General features: G+C 38.7%; 1 protein-coding gene across 5 annotated transcripts in view; it reads right to left on the bottom strand.

The window, feature by feature from the left end:
- The window catches only part of Trim44 (tripartite motif containing 44), a 186,342-nt gene extending 168,127 nt beyond the window's left edge, over window positions 1–18,215 (bottom strand). For 2 of the 5 annotated variants that reach the window (XM_074044549.1, XM_074044555.1), the window contains exon 1: window positions 17,309–18,214. In XM_074044549.1, coding sequence (XP_073900650.1) covers window positions 17,309–17,974 — 666 coding nt within the window. In that variant the 5' untranslated portion in view covers window positions 17,975–18,214. Of the gene's footprint in view, window positions 1–17,308 lie in introns of all 5 variants that reach the window. The other 3 variants (XM_074044539.1, XM_074044570.1, XM_074044562.1) reach the window with 3 other exon arrangements.
- Window positions 18,216–18,612: the final 397 nt, after the last annotated feature.

Here is an 18,612-nt window from a genome sequence, read left to right as displayed (position 1 = left end):
GGATGAAAGGCTGGAAGAAGATTTACCAAGCCAATGGCCCCCAAAAACAGGCAGGAGTAGCAATACTTATCTCTGACAAAGTAGACTTCAAACCTACATTGATCAAATGAGATAAAGAAGGAGGTTCCATACTAATAAAAGAGGAAACAGACCAAAAGGAAATGATAATTATCAACCTATGAGCACCCAATTTCATCAAACATACCCTGAAAGACCTAAAAGCATATATTGACTCCAACACAGTGGTTGTGGGAGACTTTAACACCCCATTATCATTCATAGATAGGTCATCCAAACAAAAACTCAATAAAGAAATCCAAGATCTAAAATATACAATAGATCAAATGGACCTAGTAGATGTCTACAGAACATTTCATCCAATTTCTACACAATATACATTCTTCTCAGCAGCCCATGGAACCTTCTCCAAAATAGATCCTATCCTACGGCACAAAGCAAGCCTCAGCAAATACAAGAAAATAGAAATTATAGCGTGCATACTATCTGATCACAACGCAGTAAAAGTAGAACCCAACAACAAAAGTAAAGACAAAAAACATGCAAACAGCTGGAAACTAAATAACTCATTACTTAATGAACAATGGGTCATTGATGAAATAAAAGAGGAAATTAAAAATTTCCTAGAAGTCAATGAAAATGAAAACACAACCTATCGGAACCTATGGGACACAGCTAAGGCAGTCCTGAGAGGAAAGTTTATAGCCATGACTGCATGTATTAAAAAGACTGAAAGATCCCAAATCAATGACCTAATGATACATCTCAAACTCCTAGAAAAACAAGAACAAGCAAATCCCAAAACAAATGGAAGGAGAGAAATAATAAAAGTAAGAGCTGAAATCAATGAAATAGAAACCAAAAAAACCATACAAAGAATTAATGAAACAAAAAGTTGGTTCTTTGAAAAGATAAACAAGATCGTAGACCCCTGGCAAACCTGATTAAAATGAGAAGAGAAAAAACCCAAATTAGTAGAATCAGGAATGCAAAAGGGGAGATAACAACAAACACCATGGTAGTCCAGGAAATCATCAGAGACTACTTCGAGAACCTATATTCAAATAAATTTGAAAATGTTAAAGAAATGGACAGATTTCTAGATACATATGATCATCCAAAACTGAACCAAGAGGAAATTAATCACCTGAATAGACCTATAACACAAAATGAAATTGAAGCAGCAATCAAGAGTCTCCTCAAAAAGAAAAGTCCAGGACCTGATGGATTCTCTGCTGAATTCTATCAGACCTTTAAAGAAGAACTGACACCAACCCTCCTTAAACTGTTCCACGAAATAGAAAGGGAAGGAAAACTGCCTAATACATTTTATAAAGCCAGTATTACACTTATCCCAAAACCAGGCAAAGACACCTCCAAAAAGGAGAACTATAGGCCAATCTCTTTAATGAACATTGACGCAAAAATCCTCAACAAAATAATGGCAAACCGAATTCAACAACACATCAAAAAGACCATTCACCACGACCAAGTAGGCTTCATCCCAGGGATGCAGGGGTGGTTCAACATACGAAAATCAATAAACGTAATAAACCACATTAACAGAAGCAAAGACAAAAACCACGTGATCATCTCAATAGATGCAGAAAAAGCCTTTGATAAGATCCAACACCATTTCATGATAAAAGCTCTAAGAAAACTAGGAATAGAAGGAAAGTACCTCAACATTATAAAAGCTATATATGACAAACCTGCAGCCAGCATTATACTTAACGGAGAAAAACTGAAACCATTCCCTCTAAAATCAGGAACCAGACAAGGATGCCCACTATCTCCACTCCTATTCAACACAGTACTGGAATTCCTAGCCAGGGCAATTAGGCAAGAAGAAGGAATAAAAGGAATACAAATAGGTAAAGAAACTGTCAAAATATCCCTATTTGCAGACGACATGATCCTATACCTTAAAGACCCAAAAAACTCTACTCAGAAGCTTCTAGACATCAATAGCTACAGCAAGGTAGCAGGATATAAAATCAACATAGAAAAATCATTAGCATTTCTATACACTAATAATGAACAAACTGAAATAGAATATATGAAAACAATTCCATTTACAATAGCCTCAAAAAAAAAAAATCAAATACCTAGGTGTAAACCTAATAAAAGATGTAAACAAGTTTTCTCTACAAGGAAAACTGTAAACTTCTGAAGAAAGAGATTGAGGAAGACTATCTCCCATGCTCATGAATTGGTAGAATCAACATAGTAAAAATGTCGATACTCCCTAAAGTAATCTACATGTTTAATGCAATTCCCATCAAAATTCCAATGACATTCATTAAAGAGATTGAAAAATCTACTATGAAATTTATATGGAAACACAAGAGGCCACGAATAGCCAAGGCAATACTCAGTCAAAAGAACAATGCAGGAGGTATCACAATACCTGACTTCAAACTATATTACAAAGCATTAACAATAAAAACAGCATGGTACTGGCACAAAAACAGACATGAATACCAGTGGAACAGAATAGAGGACCCGGATATGAAGCCACACAACTATAACCAATTTGTCTTTGACAAAGGCGCTAAAAATATACGATGGAGAAAAAGCAGCCTCTTCAACAAAAACTGCTGGGAAAACTGGTTAGCAGTCTGCAAAAAACTGAAACTAGATCCATGTATATCACCCTATACCAAGATTAACTCAAAATGGATCAAGGATCTTAATATCAGACCCCAAACTCTTAAGTTGATACAGGAAAGAGTAGGAAATACTCTGGAGTTAGTAGGTATAGGTAAGAACTTTCTCAACGAAACCCCAGCAGCACAGCAACTAAGAGATAGCATAGATAAATGGGACCTCATAAAACTAAAAAGCTTCTGTTCATCAAAAGAAATGGTCTCTAAACTGAAGAGAACACCCACAGAGTGGGAGAAAATATTTGCCAGCTACACATCAGACAAAGGACTGATAACCAGAATATACAGGGAACTTAAAAAACTAAATTCTCCCAAAACTAATGAACAGTAAAGAAATGGGCATGTGAACTAAACAGAACTTTCTCAAAAGAAGGAATTCAAATGGCCAGAAAACACATGAAAAAATGCTCACCATCTCTGGCAATAAAGGAAATGCAAATTAAAACCACGCTAAGATTCCACCTCACCCCTGTTAGAATAGCCATCATCAGCAACACCACCACCAATAGGTGTTGGTGAGGATGCGGGGGAAAAAGGAACCATCTTTCACTGTTAGTGGGAATGTAAACTAGTACAACCACTCTGGAAAAAAATTTGGAGGCTACTTAAAAAGCTAAACATTGATCTACCATTTGATCCAGCAATACCACTCTTGGGGATATACCCAAAAGACTGTGACACAGGTTACTCCAGAGGCACCTGCACACCCATGTTTATTGCAGTACTATTCACAATAGCCAAGTTATGGAAACAGCCAAGATGCCCCACCACTGACGAATGGATCAAGAAAATGTGGTATCTATACATAATGGAATATTATGCAGCCATGAAGAAGAACGAAATGTTATCATTCGCTGGTGAATGGATGGAATTGATAACATCATTCTGAGTGTGGTTAGCCTGGCCCAAAAGACCAAAAACCGTATGTTCTCCCTCATATGCGAACATTAGATCAAGGGCAAACACAACAAGGGGATTGGACTTTGAGCACATGATAAAAGTGAGCACACAAGGGAGGTGTCAGGATAGTAAGACACCTAAAAAATTAACTAGCATTTGTTCTCCTTAACACAGAAAACTAAAGCAGATACCTTAAAAGCAACTGAGGCCAATAGGAGAAGGGGACCAGGAACTAGAGAAAAGGTTAGCTCAAAAAGAATTAACCTAGAAGGTAACACACATGCACAGGAAATTAATGTGAGTCAACTCCCTGTATAGCTATCCTTATCTCAACTAGCAAAAACCCTTGTTCCTTCCTATTATTGCTTATACTCTCTTCAACAAAATTAGAGGTAAGGGCAACATAGTTTCTGCCGGGTATCAAGGCGGTGGGGGGGGGGAGAGGGAGGTGGCGGAGTGGGTGGTAAGGGAAGGGGTGGGGGCAAGGGGGAGAAATGACCCAAGCATTGTATGCACATATGAATAATAAAACAATAAAAATTTGAAAAAAATAAAATCTTCTTCTAAAATCTGGTCCAGCTCCGGGAAGGCTAATTCTAACCATGTACATATCTGGCTTCTTAAATGACCATGTCAATCTTGAGGCAAGCATCATGACTGGTAGAGAAATAGAACTCCCCCCTGATATCTGTATGTTAACTCCATTTCACTAATGCATTCATTCCAAGAACATAATTCAAATAAGCATACCTTGTTTATGCACTTCTTTCCTCCCCTAAGAGAATGCAGAATAAAGAAACAGCTATGTTGTGACACCCACCTCTAAGAATTTGATCAATTTGTATGAGTGTAAAATGCTTTACAAAAGCCATTCCCTATGGATAGGTCATAATAAAACCAAAGAAAGGACAAATGCCTCATATCTGAAGACACTCTCCAAAGCACTTACATATGCTCTTGTATTGGCATTTCAAGATAACCTTAAAAAGCAGCATGTTCTCAATGAGAAAAATAGCCATTGTAAATCAAATTACAGCACCCATACAACCTTCCACCAGCATTTCACAATAATGCAATAACTAAGAGATGGTGCATTCTCACTTTACAATGAGGGAAAATGGCTTTGTGGAAGTCAATTAATGTCCCCAAAATCACAGTAGTCAATGGCAAATGAAAACTAAAAGATATGATTGTACTGGCATCTCATTCCTACACAGCAGAAATGGGCTGAAGTTAAGTGGCAGCTATCTGCTTTTTTAAGCAAAGCAACCTCTCTCCAGTTACACTGGCTTGCTTCTATTATTTATGTTTCTTTTCTGGCTCCTGAAGACACCTGAAGTTGCTACCCCTGGAAGCAACTGTCTTTTAAAAGTTTCTAAGCTTTCTGCCTCTATGGTTCCATGTTTTAGAATGCTAAGAAAGTTAGGTGGAATCTGACTTAGATCTTCTTGATCTAAATGAAGTCAGGTGCCAGTGTCTCACACCTGTTATCCTAGCTACTCAGGAGGCAGAGATCAGGAAATGGAAGTTCGAAGCCAGCCCTAGGCAAACAGTTCTTGAGACCCCATCTCAAAAACGGGCTGGAGGAGTGACTCAAGTGGAAGAGTCATTGCCTGCCTAGCAAGCACGAGGCCCTGAGTTCAAATCCCAGTGCTGGGGAAAAAAAATCTGTAACATGTGCAACAGAAAAGATTGTAGATCAAGAATACATGAAAAAAAACATGCCTTATAAATAAAGTCAAATAAGCCGCAAAAAAGCCAAATAATAAATTCTAACAATGGATATGAACAAAATAAGTGTATGAAATGGCTAATAATTATAAAAAGATACTCAAACTTACTCATAATTAAAATAGCATTCCTTACCCATCAGAGTGAAAGAAATTTAACCTGATAATAACAGAGACTGGGGGAAATTGGGGACTTCCATATGTCACTTACTCATGGAAGCGTAAAATGGAAATGCTACACTGAAATCACATGCTTAGCAAGTCCACTTTTCCTTTCCTCTTTAAAAAAACATTAGAATATGTGTCAAGGATGCATGCACAGAAATATATTTATTGCAGCCTGTTTGCAATACTGAAAAATTGTTAACATCCTAAGCTTTCATCAATAGTGAATGCCTAACTGTGTAATTAACAAACTAATATGACATAACAAATAAAAAAGAATGAAGTAGTTTGTATGTACCTGGATATAGAAGACATACTGTGGAATTAAAAAAAAAAAACAAAACCTTGCAAAATAAAATGCCACGTATAATAAAAACATACTTTCTGTGGATGATATATGGTATGTAAAAGACTAGAAAAGCTACTGCTGATGAGACTAGTATTAAAGTAGTAGGAGGAAGGTTCTAGATTTAGTTCAAGGTACTCCTATTAGTTGCATCATTAAGATTTAGTATACAAACTATAAAAATAAAAAAGACAGGTGAGAAGACAGGAAGAAGTGAAAAATAGAAGAAAGGAGAACCCAGGCCTCCTGCTCCAAAGGTCTCTTTTCATTAGTTTGCCTAAATTTAAGTGCTGGGGCTTATACCTTTTATACTGCAACCATATGAACCAGCAGGTACAGAGTGGGTTCTTTACCTGGTGTTAATATATGGATTTCAGGTGGACTGAAATTCCCAAAGCTGTATACAAAATTTGTTCCATACATGTATTTTTCTAGGAAAAAAGGGTATTACCTTTTCCCAGATTCCCAAAAGTTTAACTTTCCTACTGTGACATTCATTGCATAAAAAAACCTGAAACTCAGGTTCTATTCCTAGCTTTGTTGCTAGCTCTATCTCTGGGTTTCTATTTCTCCATCCATAAGTGAGGAAGACTGACCAAATTAGAAGCTACAAATTCAAAGCCTACAGAACTATTTTCTTTTGCTTTTAGTGTTGTTCCACACATGACACTGGCAACTCTAAATTAGCTGCCAAATTTAAAAATCAAGAGATACAACACAACAATGAAGATTTTTAGCTTCTTTTTTGAAAACTGAAAGATATGACTGTATTGGCATCTCATTCCTACACAGCAGAAATGGGCTGAAGTTAAGTGGCAGCTATCTGCTTTTTTAAGCAAAGCAACCTCTCTCCAGTTACACTGGCTTACTTCTATTATTTATGTTTCTTTTCTGGTTCCTGAAGACACCTGAAGTTGCTACCCCTGGAAGCAACTCTTTTTTAAAAGTTTCTAAGTTTTCTGCCTCTATGGTTCCATGTTTTAGAATACTAAGAAAGTCAGGGTGTCTCTTCAAAGGACAGAATATCTGATCTGCACATATCCTTCCATCTACTTCCAAACACAAAAATAACAGTTCATTCTATTGTAAACATCCTTTAAAAATGGGCACGGGACAGAAACAAAAGTGGAATATGGCACACAAAAGTGAGTTCAGAACAGGATGAAGCAGTTTCTGACAACTAGTCACTATGCTTTTATAAGATTCAGTCTAGTTTAATGTCTATAACCAACTAAGCACAAAAAGAAGAGTCATATATCAGCAGGAAAGTAAATGTAAACCACATAAATATCCTAAACTGGCTGCTAAATAATGAATTCTATATTACAAAGAATCAAAAGATGCTGAGTTCAGAATAGTGGCTATCTGTTTTGGGTTTGAGTTTTTTGGGGTTTTTTCCCCCTCCATCCCACTAGCCTTGTGTTGACCTACTGTCAAAACTATTCCATTTACTGTCAAAACTACTCCACTTAGCAAATTTAAGCTTTGAATAAATGCTTACTGAATGAATGAAGAGATCAAAAGGAAAAAAACCATGCTATTAACTTTAAATAACATATAAGCATCTTAATAAATGTATCTCAAAAACTGTAAAAATTAATGTATAGAAAGTTTACAGTACAGAAGCTAGTGCATGCTAAGTTCTCAATAAATTGAAGCTATCAGTTTGTTGTTTTTATTAATTGTATATATTGAGTGACTACCAAGTATCAGATAATAAGCTGGAGAAGTACTGAAAAGAAAAAAAAATGAAGAAAGCCATTTGTTAATACTAAAACTGCCCTGTGGAATATCAAAAAAGAAAACTTCAGAGAGATGGAAAAAAACAATTCTGGAATATTTACATATTAAATCCCTCCATATAGATAGTAAATGTCAGACAAATGTGTCAGTGCAATTTAGAAAGCTTCAATGTGAGTGGGAATAAATAAGTGAGGGTACAAGTAAAATGGGATGATGGAAAGAATATGTACTTCGTTGCTGAACATGAATTCAAATCCCAGTACTTCCACGTACTAACTTCGTTGTTGAACATGAATTCAAATCCCAGTACTTCCACATACTAACTGGGTTACCCTCAGCAAAAGTCAATCTCTTTGAGTATAAATTTCCTCATGTGTGAAATGGGTGTCATAACAGTGTAGCTTATTGTGTAGTTATACTGTGGATCAAATGAAGTAATATATGAAATACACCTGGCTTCAAACTGCTCAATAAATAGTACCTATTTTTTTTCTTATTATCTCTAGAATAGTCTAAAAATTCAACAACTGACAAAAGTTCCTAGTCTCTTTTAATTTTAAAACCTCAGTCAAAAGTTAGCATTTTTATGCAGTCAGAATCTACCACTCAATACAGGTTCACATAGACCCAAAGTACAGACAGAGTAGAGGGACCTATATAAATTTATTCTTACATCTCTCTCCATGACTGCCTACTGAGAAAAATGAAAGTTATTTTCTAACCAGAAAGTAAAGGGTAAATTGCCTCCGTCTCCCCTCAGCTTCTATAATAATTTCCCACAGTTCAGAATGTAAAACAGAATCTAAAGAGGACAACCATCAAGACTTGTGAACCTAAAATTAGAACTACCAGCTGTGTTTTGGTTAGCTAATACATAAGGCACCAGCAGGACACTGAAATATATAAGAGCTTCTTTTCTGAAGACAAGTTTTCCATCAGCCTATCAACACAGCAGATTACAGCAGACAGAAGGAGCAGAAGGAGAGGGGGCTGAACAGTTCTCACCCAAAGAAAACTTGCTGTCCAGAACATCTACTGTTGCCAGACTAACTTGTCTGGAATTGAACTCAGAATAGAACCTTAGATGGCTCTCTCCCAGTAGTAAGAATAAGAGCCACCAATTGCTGAGGACTTATTATATTATTGGCATTGTACTAAATTCTTTACATCTGTGATCTTACTTTTCCTCACCATAATCCACTGAGGAGAAACAATTATTATGCCCATGTTAAGAAACCAAGACTCACAGAAACTGACTGGAGTAACCAACATAACACTGAGGTAAAAGAGCCAGGACTCAACCTCACAGATGCAAAGCCACCTGAGGCAAAGTCTTCAATATTCATTTTTCCATTTTTCCTTAGTAATGAAACCTCAGCTTTTAGGTTTCATGCTAGAGCTTTCAGGTAGTAGACATACTAGAGCTTAGAGAAATGATTATTCTCAGTCTTCCTTGCCACTATATAAGGCCATGGGGTTGAGGTCTGGCCATGAAACCTAAGCAGCAATGTGAGCAATCTCTGGAGAAGTTCCTTAAAATGGAGTCGTTCCTTAAAATGGTCCTTCACTTTTCTATGTCTGCTATTCTGGAGTGTAGGCAGGACCTCCAGCAGTCACCCTACCCTATGACAAGGATCACACCTTAAGGATATCAGAAGAGAGCTGACAATAATCTAGATTCCTCGTAACTCCATGTTTCCTCCAACCTTAGACTGCCTGCATCCAAACTTCTTTTAAATGAGAGATAAATAATTTATCTTGCATGAGTTGCTATTACTTTTGGATTTTTCCAAGTTATATTTCTACTTTAGATATAGTTGAATTTGATCCCAATATAAACACTGATGCGCTAAACCACTCTACAAAAATGTCTCTTTCAGTTGTTCAGTAATGCTCTGGACTAGATGAATTATACTTCATATCACACGTTTACCATATTCTTCATGTCTATTATCCAGTAGGCACTGTGCTAAGTGCTAGAACACAAAGATGAATAACATATAGTCCTAGCCTTAAAAGAATTCATAACCCACAGAGGACAGACATGGAAAGAGATAAATTGTAGCACATTCTGTGCTACAATCAATGTGCACAAGCTGTTAGGAAACAGAGAGGAGGGCTACCTTACAGCCTGCATCTACCTAGTAAAGCCCTACCCATCTTTCAAGGCCTACCTCAAATACCACTTCCTCTAAGGAACCATTCCTGGTTCCATGCCTCTGGCTAAAATTACTTTCTTCTCTAAACTCACATGACCTCTCTGTTCCTACCAGACCTGCTTCTATGAGGTGGCTGAAGAGGCAGACACTGACTACTAAGGAATTCAGCGTGGCATACCTCCATCTCCAGCCCCTGTAGAGTTACAGTTGTTCTAAGCACATGCCTATATTCTTTCAAACTCCCTGCTAGCAGCATCCCCTCTTTGACCCCCCTTCTCCCTGCAGCCGTTCCCAATACCACTTAAAAAAAATTCTTCACCCCAAATACTCATCTTAAAGGCATACTCGGGGCAAGAGCTATGGCTTCTAAACCTTTGAACCTGTCCATAATAAGACCATGTTAAGAAATCCTCAAATACTACACTCCTGCTGAATTCTACCAACCACTTCTTCTCCCTTACCATTTCTTCACATTGTTTGGGGATGGGGAGTGGCACTGGGGTTTTTGAACTGCCTTGCACTTGCTAGATAGGTGTTCTACCACTTGAGCCACACCACCAGCAAGACTTTTCCTTTTCTTCAGGTGATGTTAGGGTGAACTAGATGAGTGCTTTTCAAACCACAGAACATGACCATAGTGTGCCATGATATCAATTCAGTGGAGGATCTAGAATGTTTTTAATAGAATAGAATAGAGACAGAAACTATCATACGCAGTCAAGTAAATAGTGTTCCACTGAGATTCTAAAGGTGTATGGCGTTGCAGTAAATGTGTTCACAATTAAAAATATATTTCCCCTAAGGTAGGCTATATTCAAAATAATTTTAAGAACTACTTGTTAGTATTATTCATTGTATCTAATTGTACTTTTACTGTTCAATTATTTTAAAAAGTTCAGTAAATGTAACTCTGAATGCAAATTGCCTGACAACATTAAGTACTTTCATATGAATAAATCCATAAACCAAGTAAAGATCCTTTGTTAGACCAAATGACCCATTATCAAGGCCAGAAATTAGAGTAAAATAAACCCATGTATTTGAAACCAGAAGTCATGACCCAGATGAAAGAATATAAATTTGCTGTGTAACTATTTTTCTATAATAAATCTAGAGCCCATGCTCAATTCAATTTTGGACCCACAAAATCCTCCACAGAACAAATCCCATGGAGCTGAACTGCAACATAGCAGGTTCAAGAGAAAAGGCAGAATGGTGCTACAGTGACTCTGTGTTGAGACCTGTTCCTTTGAGGTGTTCATCTCAGTTCACTTGGATGAGCAAGTTATTTCTACCCCTGATCCTCTCTTGTTGTATGATAACAGTTACTGCCCATTCTGGAGTTTGCTTTTCTCCAAGTGTTGGCAGAACCTGGCAACAACTTAGCCTTCTACCACTAATACCAGTCATTTACAATCTGACTACAATATCAAAACATGAATTGTACAAATTCCTCTCAACTCTAAACTTGTATGTTTAACTAGCCATCTTCATATTAATAACAGCTGACACTCAGAGGAGCACTAACAATGTATTAAGCATTGTTAGTCTCTAATCTACCACTGATACTTAATTCTCAAAAAAATCCTATTTTATTTCTTTTTGGATCCATTTTGAAAATATGGAAATATGGCCAAACGGTGACATAACTTGTCAAAGGCCAAAAAGTAAGCTGCATAGCTAGTATACCTCCTGTCTCTAATCCCTTTATTAATTTGATTTTTTATTTATACTTACATGTTAATTTATTCTCTATTTCTCTCTAATAAAACATAAGCTACAGGAGAAGTAGAGACTTCTCTTTTCTTTAGTGCTACCTTTCCAATAATTAGAAAGTATCTATATTTAGCTGGTGCTCAATACTTTCTGATCAAATGAATGAACACAATATAACAAAGATCTTCTCTGAGTCATCATCACATGAGCATCTGTTAATAATCCAAAAGACTTAGCTTCCTGCCAACAGCAAATGTACACTGTACTCAAAAATTTTAAACCAGATCATTGAAACTAACACTGCAATGACACTCCCATCCCTTTCCTGAATCAAAATAAGCAGTCCCTCACCCCATCTGCCTAACAGAGCAAATGACATGTACCTTCATTTGTTCTTTCTTTTTCATTAGCATATAATAATACTTGTTCAAAGGGGACTTCATTGATGTTCCATATATGCATATATACTCTGATCATATTCATTCCCCTCTATCACTCTCTTATCTCTCTCCCCCTCTCTTTTTCCTACAATTTTACTGGGTTTCATTATGCATGACACGCAACATGCCCTGAGGAGAAAAAAAGAAAATGTTAACCGGGTGTGGTACTGTACACCTGCAATACCAACTACACAGGAGGCACAGGTTAAGATCATGGCCTGAGGCCAGCCCAACCCCAGGCAAAAACTTGAGACCCTACTGGAAAACTAACTAAAGCAAAAGAGGGCTGGGAACACGGCTCAAATGGTAAAGTGTGAGACCCTGAGTTTAAAAAAAAAAAAAACAAGGAAAGAAACTATTACTCCTTTCTAAAGTTCTTTTAAACACAATGTTTGGCATTAAATGAAAAATTATGAAATATGCCAAGAATCAGGAAAATGTGATATATAATTAAGACTTAAAAAGACCCAGAGAAATAGATATCTTAAGAATAACCAAATCAACATTCTAGAGTTGTAAAACACAGTATCTTAAATGAAGAATTCAATGAATGATACAAAATGGAGTATGTGCAGCTGGAAGGAAGGAAGGCAGGCAAACAGGCAGGGATAAACTATGGAGTGATTTCTAGGAGATAGTGTTAAGTGGAAAAAAAAAAACAAAGCATAAAAGAGTATTACAGGGCTGGGGATGTAGCTCAGTGACAGAGCACTTGCCTTGAAAGTGCAAGGCCCTGGGATCAATTTCTAGCACCAAGGGTAAAAAAAAGTATTATGTTCTCTCCCAAAACCCATAACTACAATTTCACCATGAGAAGCATTAGACAAACCCAAATTGAGAAGAGACTACAAAATACCTAGCTAACATTTCTCAAAACTAATAAGTCATAAAAATAAGAAAATACAATGTGAGGCCTTGGGTCTTAGATAGTTATCTGGTATAGATACCATAAGAGAAAAATTGGTGAAAATCAATGAAGTCTATAGTTTAGATAATACTATGGTTTCAGTGTGAGGATAAGCAATGTACAGGAAGCTGTTCTTGATATAAGGACATTTACTGATCCCAAGAAACTGGGCTGTGCATTTGGCTGGAGTAGAAAGTAAGATGGGAGGAGTATCAACAAAGCCTAAGGCATGCTCAGAGTGGGATATTTAAAGGAGATACTTGTCATATAGTCGAGACCCTTCCAGTTTTCCACCCCTGCCAGAGTAAAATTCTAGAGTAAAAGCTAGCTGAAAGTAAATGGGTCACTATCTCAACCTCCAAAGGGGACTGTATGGAGTATTTGGGAGCTGAACAAAACAGTGGGGGTAAGAAAAGGAAAGAAAAATCTTAAAAAGATTATAATGTTAGGCAGGCCCTCCTGAAAAAGCGACTCAAGAAACTTCCAGAATCTTAGTTTAAGGGAGTTCTAAAGAAATATATACATACATATATATATAGATATATATAGATAGATATATATATACATGCTTACCGTTCTTAAAGGACTACAGAAGATGGCACAGTATAGCAAAAAAAAAAAAAAGTCCAGATTGGACTGCAGATGTAGCTCAGTGATATAGAGTACTTGCCTAGCATGCACTAGGACCTGGGTTGAATCCTTTGCATTGCAAAATAAGAAAGTACAGATGGCATCCATGATTAGTTCTACGAATCATTCTAAGATGAAATATTCCAATCTTACATGAATACTTCCATAGCATTGAAAGAGAAACAGAGGTTGGGGGTATGGCTCAATTAGTAAAGCCCCTGCGTAGCAAGCACAAGGTGAGAGTGGGGGGGGGGGGGGGACACGGGACGGGGGATGGGACATGGGACACGATGACAGGGGGGACAGGGGGAGAGGGAGAGGGGGAGAGAGAGAACCTTGGTAATAAAAATCTCATGAGGACAGTACAAGAATTACAGGCCAATTTCTCCCACAACAAATACAAATGGAAAAGAAATCCTATATAAATTAATAAACCAAAAACATAAGGATACTTCATCATGACCAAGTTGGGTTAAATATATCCCAGAAATGGAAGGTTGCTTCAATTATAAAATATAGTAAGCATGGCTCAGGCAGTAGAGTGCCTCTCTAGCAAGCATGAAGCTCTAAGTTGGAACTCCAGTATCACCCAAAATAAATAAATAAATAGTATATTAACATGAGGAGATGGAAATAAGACCATATCTATGCACATGCCTATATCTGCAAAAAGAAACACTTGAAGAATAAACAAAGAATTAATAAAAGTGGTTACCAACAGATGGTGGAAGAAACAGATGAAAGGACAGAACAGAGGCTTTTGATTCATGTGAACATATTATCAATGTTTTAAATTTAATTTTAAATAGAAAATCAATTAATGTAATTCATCACATTAACAGAGCAAAAGAGTAAAGTCAAATCATACCAATATAGGCAGAAAAAGCATTTGATATTTAGTATCCATTCAAGATTAAGAACAACCTGACAGACTAGAATTAGAACTTTCTTAATATGATGAAACATATCTAATTTTAAAAACTATAAAACATATCATCCTTATTTGTGAAATGTTATAAACTGTTCCTAGATTAGGAAAAAGGCCAGAATATCCACTATCATATCTATTCAACATTGTATTAGAGGTCTTATCCAGAATAAGCCAAGAAAAAGCAAACAACAGATATGAGGATTAGAAAAAAGAAACAAAAATGGTTCTTCTTCCCAGTAATATTATCACATATGCAGAATGAATCTACAAATTATTAGAATTTATGAGAATTTAGCAGAGCTTCATAAAAACATCAATATAAAGTGAATCATATTCCTACAATCAGAAAACAAAAATTAAAAATTTTTACAATACAAAAAATCACGAAGTATTTAAAAATAAATTTAACAATTATATAGAAGATCTTTTTATATGTAAGATTATTCAGAAAAAAATATAAAACTTTACAGTGAAGCAATGAAAAGGTGGATCAGAAAACTTATTGCAGTAGTATGAACTCTCTGTTGATTTATAAATTCAGCACAATACTCAATGTATACCCCAAAAAGTCCTGCAGGCTTTTTTTTACAGCACAATTCTAAGAAATGTAAAAGAAGAAACAGGCAGAAGAACAAAGAAGAAGGACTTGCTCTATGACATATTAAGTTGCATAAAGCTATAGTAACTGAAACAATATCTCATTCACACAGGACTATACTACCAGATTAACAGTACAAAACAGAAGAGCCAAGAACTATGTTCACACACATACAGGCACTTGGTATATGACAGGTGGCACAGCAGGTCAGTGTAAAAGTGTATGCAGTGAGAGCAACTGGCTATCTGTGGGGGAGACTGAGCTACTATGTCTGCTACACAAAAATCAATACTAAGTGAAACAAGACAATGCATCAAACCATAAAGAAAAGTACTGACAAAAATTTGTCACATTAAAATGAAGAACTTCTATTCAAGGAGCAATTTTTTTAGAAAGAAAAGAAAACCACAAAGTAGAAGATACTTGAAAACCACATAAACAACAAAGAAATTAGAAACGAATATATAAAAATTCCTATAAATTAATGAGAAAAAGACAATCAGAAAAATGAGCAAAGTCAACCTGGGGGTACTTCACAAAAGAGAAAATACAAAAGACACTTTAAGTCACTAGTAACCAGAGGAATGCAAATTAAAACCACAATGAAACCATTCACTACTAAGACTGACAAAAATTTAAAATACTGTAATAGCAAGCAGTGATAAAGATACAGAATAACAGGAAGACTCCTATTCTTCATGATGATGCAAAGTGGTACAACCATTTTGGAAAACAGTTGGCAACATATAGTACTATTGAAGAAATGCATGCTCTATAATCTAACAATTTCACTCCAAGGTTTATATTCCATTCAAATGTAGGTAAATGTGCACCAGGAAACATGACAAGAATGTTTTTAACAGCCAGAGGCTCTAAAACCTGAATAAACCAAATGTCCATCTGTGAAAGAATTAGTAACTTTGTGGCATATCCATAAAATAGAATTCAATGCAGACATGAAAATGAACAAATCACAGCCACTCAATGGATAAATCTCAAAAAGTCTTTTAAAAAGGTAAAACAAAGAGAATGGGTAATTTAAAAACGATAAGTCAAGTTCAGGAATGCATAGGTAAGCTATAAAATTATAAAGATAAGCAAGGAAATTATCACTTCAAAAGTCACAATAATGGCTAACTACAGGTCAGAGAGATGGTTACAATTGGCAAAGAGCATGGAGGGGCAGGGTCAATTTTGCTAATAATGTGCTCTTAATCTGAGTGAAGGTTACATCAGTATTTGCTTTACAACTGTTAGTCTGTGCGTAAGTTTTTACACACTTTCTGAATATATATTTTACAATAAAAATAGAAAAGAAAAACAGGGAGTCTTCACTATCATAACATGTTATCCTAATGCTGGCGACTTAAGGTTCCTCAGGGAAGCAAAAGTAGTCATAATATGACAACATTCACAAACAAACTTTCCTCGATCTGGTTAACACACTCGCAACTTCTCTGATTGTAAGCATTTACAGTAGAAATAAAAAGGCAAATCGTTTGCAAATTCATCCATTCAACAAATATTTAGTAAATGTCTACTGGCTGCCAACACTGTTCTAGAGGATCAGCAAAATCCAGCACAGATAAAAGGCCAGAGGGAAGACACGAGAACCTCCATTCCCATACCAACTGGCCTTCACCCGCCTACCCTCCTTTCCTACCAAGTTTCAAACATGAAGAACCTAAAAAAGTCAAGACACACATCAAGTTATTGCCAAAATCACTACTTTAGGGAGGATTTTCCCTAATCAATCCTCCTGGTTTCCCATGTTTTCAAGTGGGCTGAGATGGCCAAATCAAGAGCCCTGAATCGCTGGGCACCAGTGACTCATGCCTGTAATGTTAGCTTCTTGGGAGGCCAAGGATCACGGTTAGAGACCAACCTGGGAAAATAGTTCAAGAGACCCCCATCTCCAAAATAACCAGAGCAAAATGGATTGGAGGTGTCAAAGCCCAGAATTCAAACCCCAGTGTCACAAAAATAAATAGCCCTAAGGCACTAGTCTTAACAATAGTGAGATGTGGAAAATGGTCCTACCTGAAGTCAAAACTGTAGGAATGCTTTCACCGGGGATCCACAGACCAGAGCCTTGCAACTTTTCAGAAACTGTGAAATTATATCCTAGATTATGTGCACAACTGTATTTTCTCAGGTCAAAGTCTAAAACTTTCTCGTGGTTCTCAAAGGAGTTCAACCACAAAGGATGAAGAATGACTGCTCCCAAGAACTCGCACAGCCTAGTTTTCGAGGGAAACGTGAAATGAAAACGTATGTGGTCACAACTAGGACACCTGAGTTGAATGAAACCCAGGTGTCCGAGCCCTAACCTAGGCTCCAAATGCCCCATACTTACTCTCAGCTCTTCGAAGGCTTCATCTAGGGTGGAGAGCTGGTGGCCCTGGTGAGCCCCAATGACTGGACACAGGACACAGATGAGCTGCGTATCCTCCTGGCAATAGGTGCTCAAATCGAGCCCATGGTCCGGACACTTCCTCTTGGCCACTCTCTCTGCCTCCATTTCTATTTCTGGGTCAAATTCGCTTTCTGCCTCAGTTTCCCCTTCCGCCTCAGATTCTCCTTCTTGGTTGTCTTCCTCCGCCTCGCTTTCTTGCTCATCCTCCATCTCCTCCTCGCTGTCCTCTTCACTCTCTTCCTCGCTCTCCTCCTCGCTCTCTTCCTCAGTCTCACTCTCTTCCTCCGACTCACTGTCTTCCTCAGACTCGCTCTCTTCCCCCGCCTCACTTTCTACTTCCCCGTCGGCCTCCACCTTGGCCTCGACATCTTCCTTCCCCGCCCCCTCGACGCCAGCTGGCGGGGCCCAGGCCTGGGCGCCATGGACATAGCCGGCCAGGTGGTGCGTGAGGAACTTCTGCTTGTGCGCCTCGGCGTGGCGGCGGCAGTAACAGAAGCCGCATTCCCGACACACCTCCTCGGCGCCCGGGGCCTCGTCGGGCTCGCACTCGTCACACGTGCCGTCGGGAGGCAGCTCCTCGAAGGCCGCGCCCACTCCGGAGGCCATGTGGCTGCAGTGACGCGGCCCAGGCCTCCGGGCTTTCTCTAGGCGCGGCTCTGCACGTCCCCTTTCCCTCGCTCCCGGGTGCCCTTCCCGAGAGGTGCTGCCGCCCTACTGCGCTGGGCCGGGCCGCGCCGCGTCTCAGAGCAGGGCCTGGGAGCCGCGGCAGCCCCTGCCGGGCAGGGAACGCAGGGCCTTCCGCCTGCCTCGGCCTGCACAGCGCGGCGTCGCGCGGCGCAGCGCTGCGCTTCCGCCCCCGCTAGGCACTTCCGGTGCGGCCGCCCGCGCCCCGTCGGCCCTCGCGCCGCGCGCCGCTCGGCCTCCCGCTGCCCGGCGAGACCGCGGTCGCCCGCTGCTGGCCCACGCCGCCCCGGTTCCACTTTCCCTTCACCGTCAGGCGGCCGCCTTCCACTTCCTGAGTCACTTAAAGTGGCAATGGCCTTTTTTCTGGGTTTCCCGCGGGGCTGAGCACGGCCGCTCCCAAGTCTCAGCATCCCCGGAAGGAGGAGGAGGATGGATGCGGTGTCCTGTTCGCTCCCGAGGCGGGCATGGGGCCCCGCCTCCCCCACTCCCTCCCTGGAGGTGTCAACCTGACTTCAAAACCGCTAGCCTGAGGTCCCTGCGGACTTGAGTCGCTCTCGCGC

The sequence above is a fragment of the Castor canadensis genome, chromosome 1 (genome assembly GCF_047511655.1).
Source record: "Castor canadensis chromosome 1, mCasCan1.hap1v2, whole genome shotgun sequence".
Classification (NCBI taxonomy): domain Eukaryota; kingdom Metazoa; phylum Chordata; class Mammalia; order Rodentia; family Castoridae; genus Castor; species Castor canadensis.
Note: the sequence above shows the minus strand (reverse complement) of the source record. Positions and strands in the feature narration are given on the sequence as shown.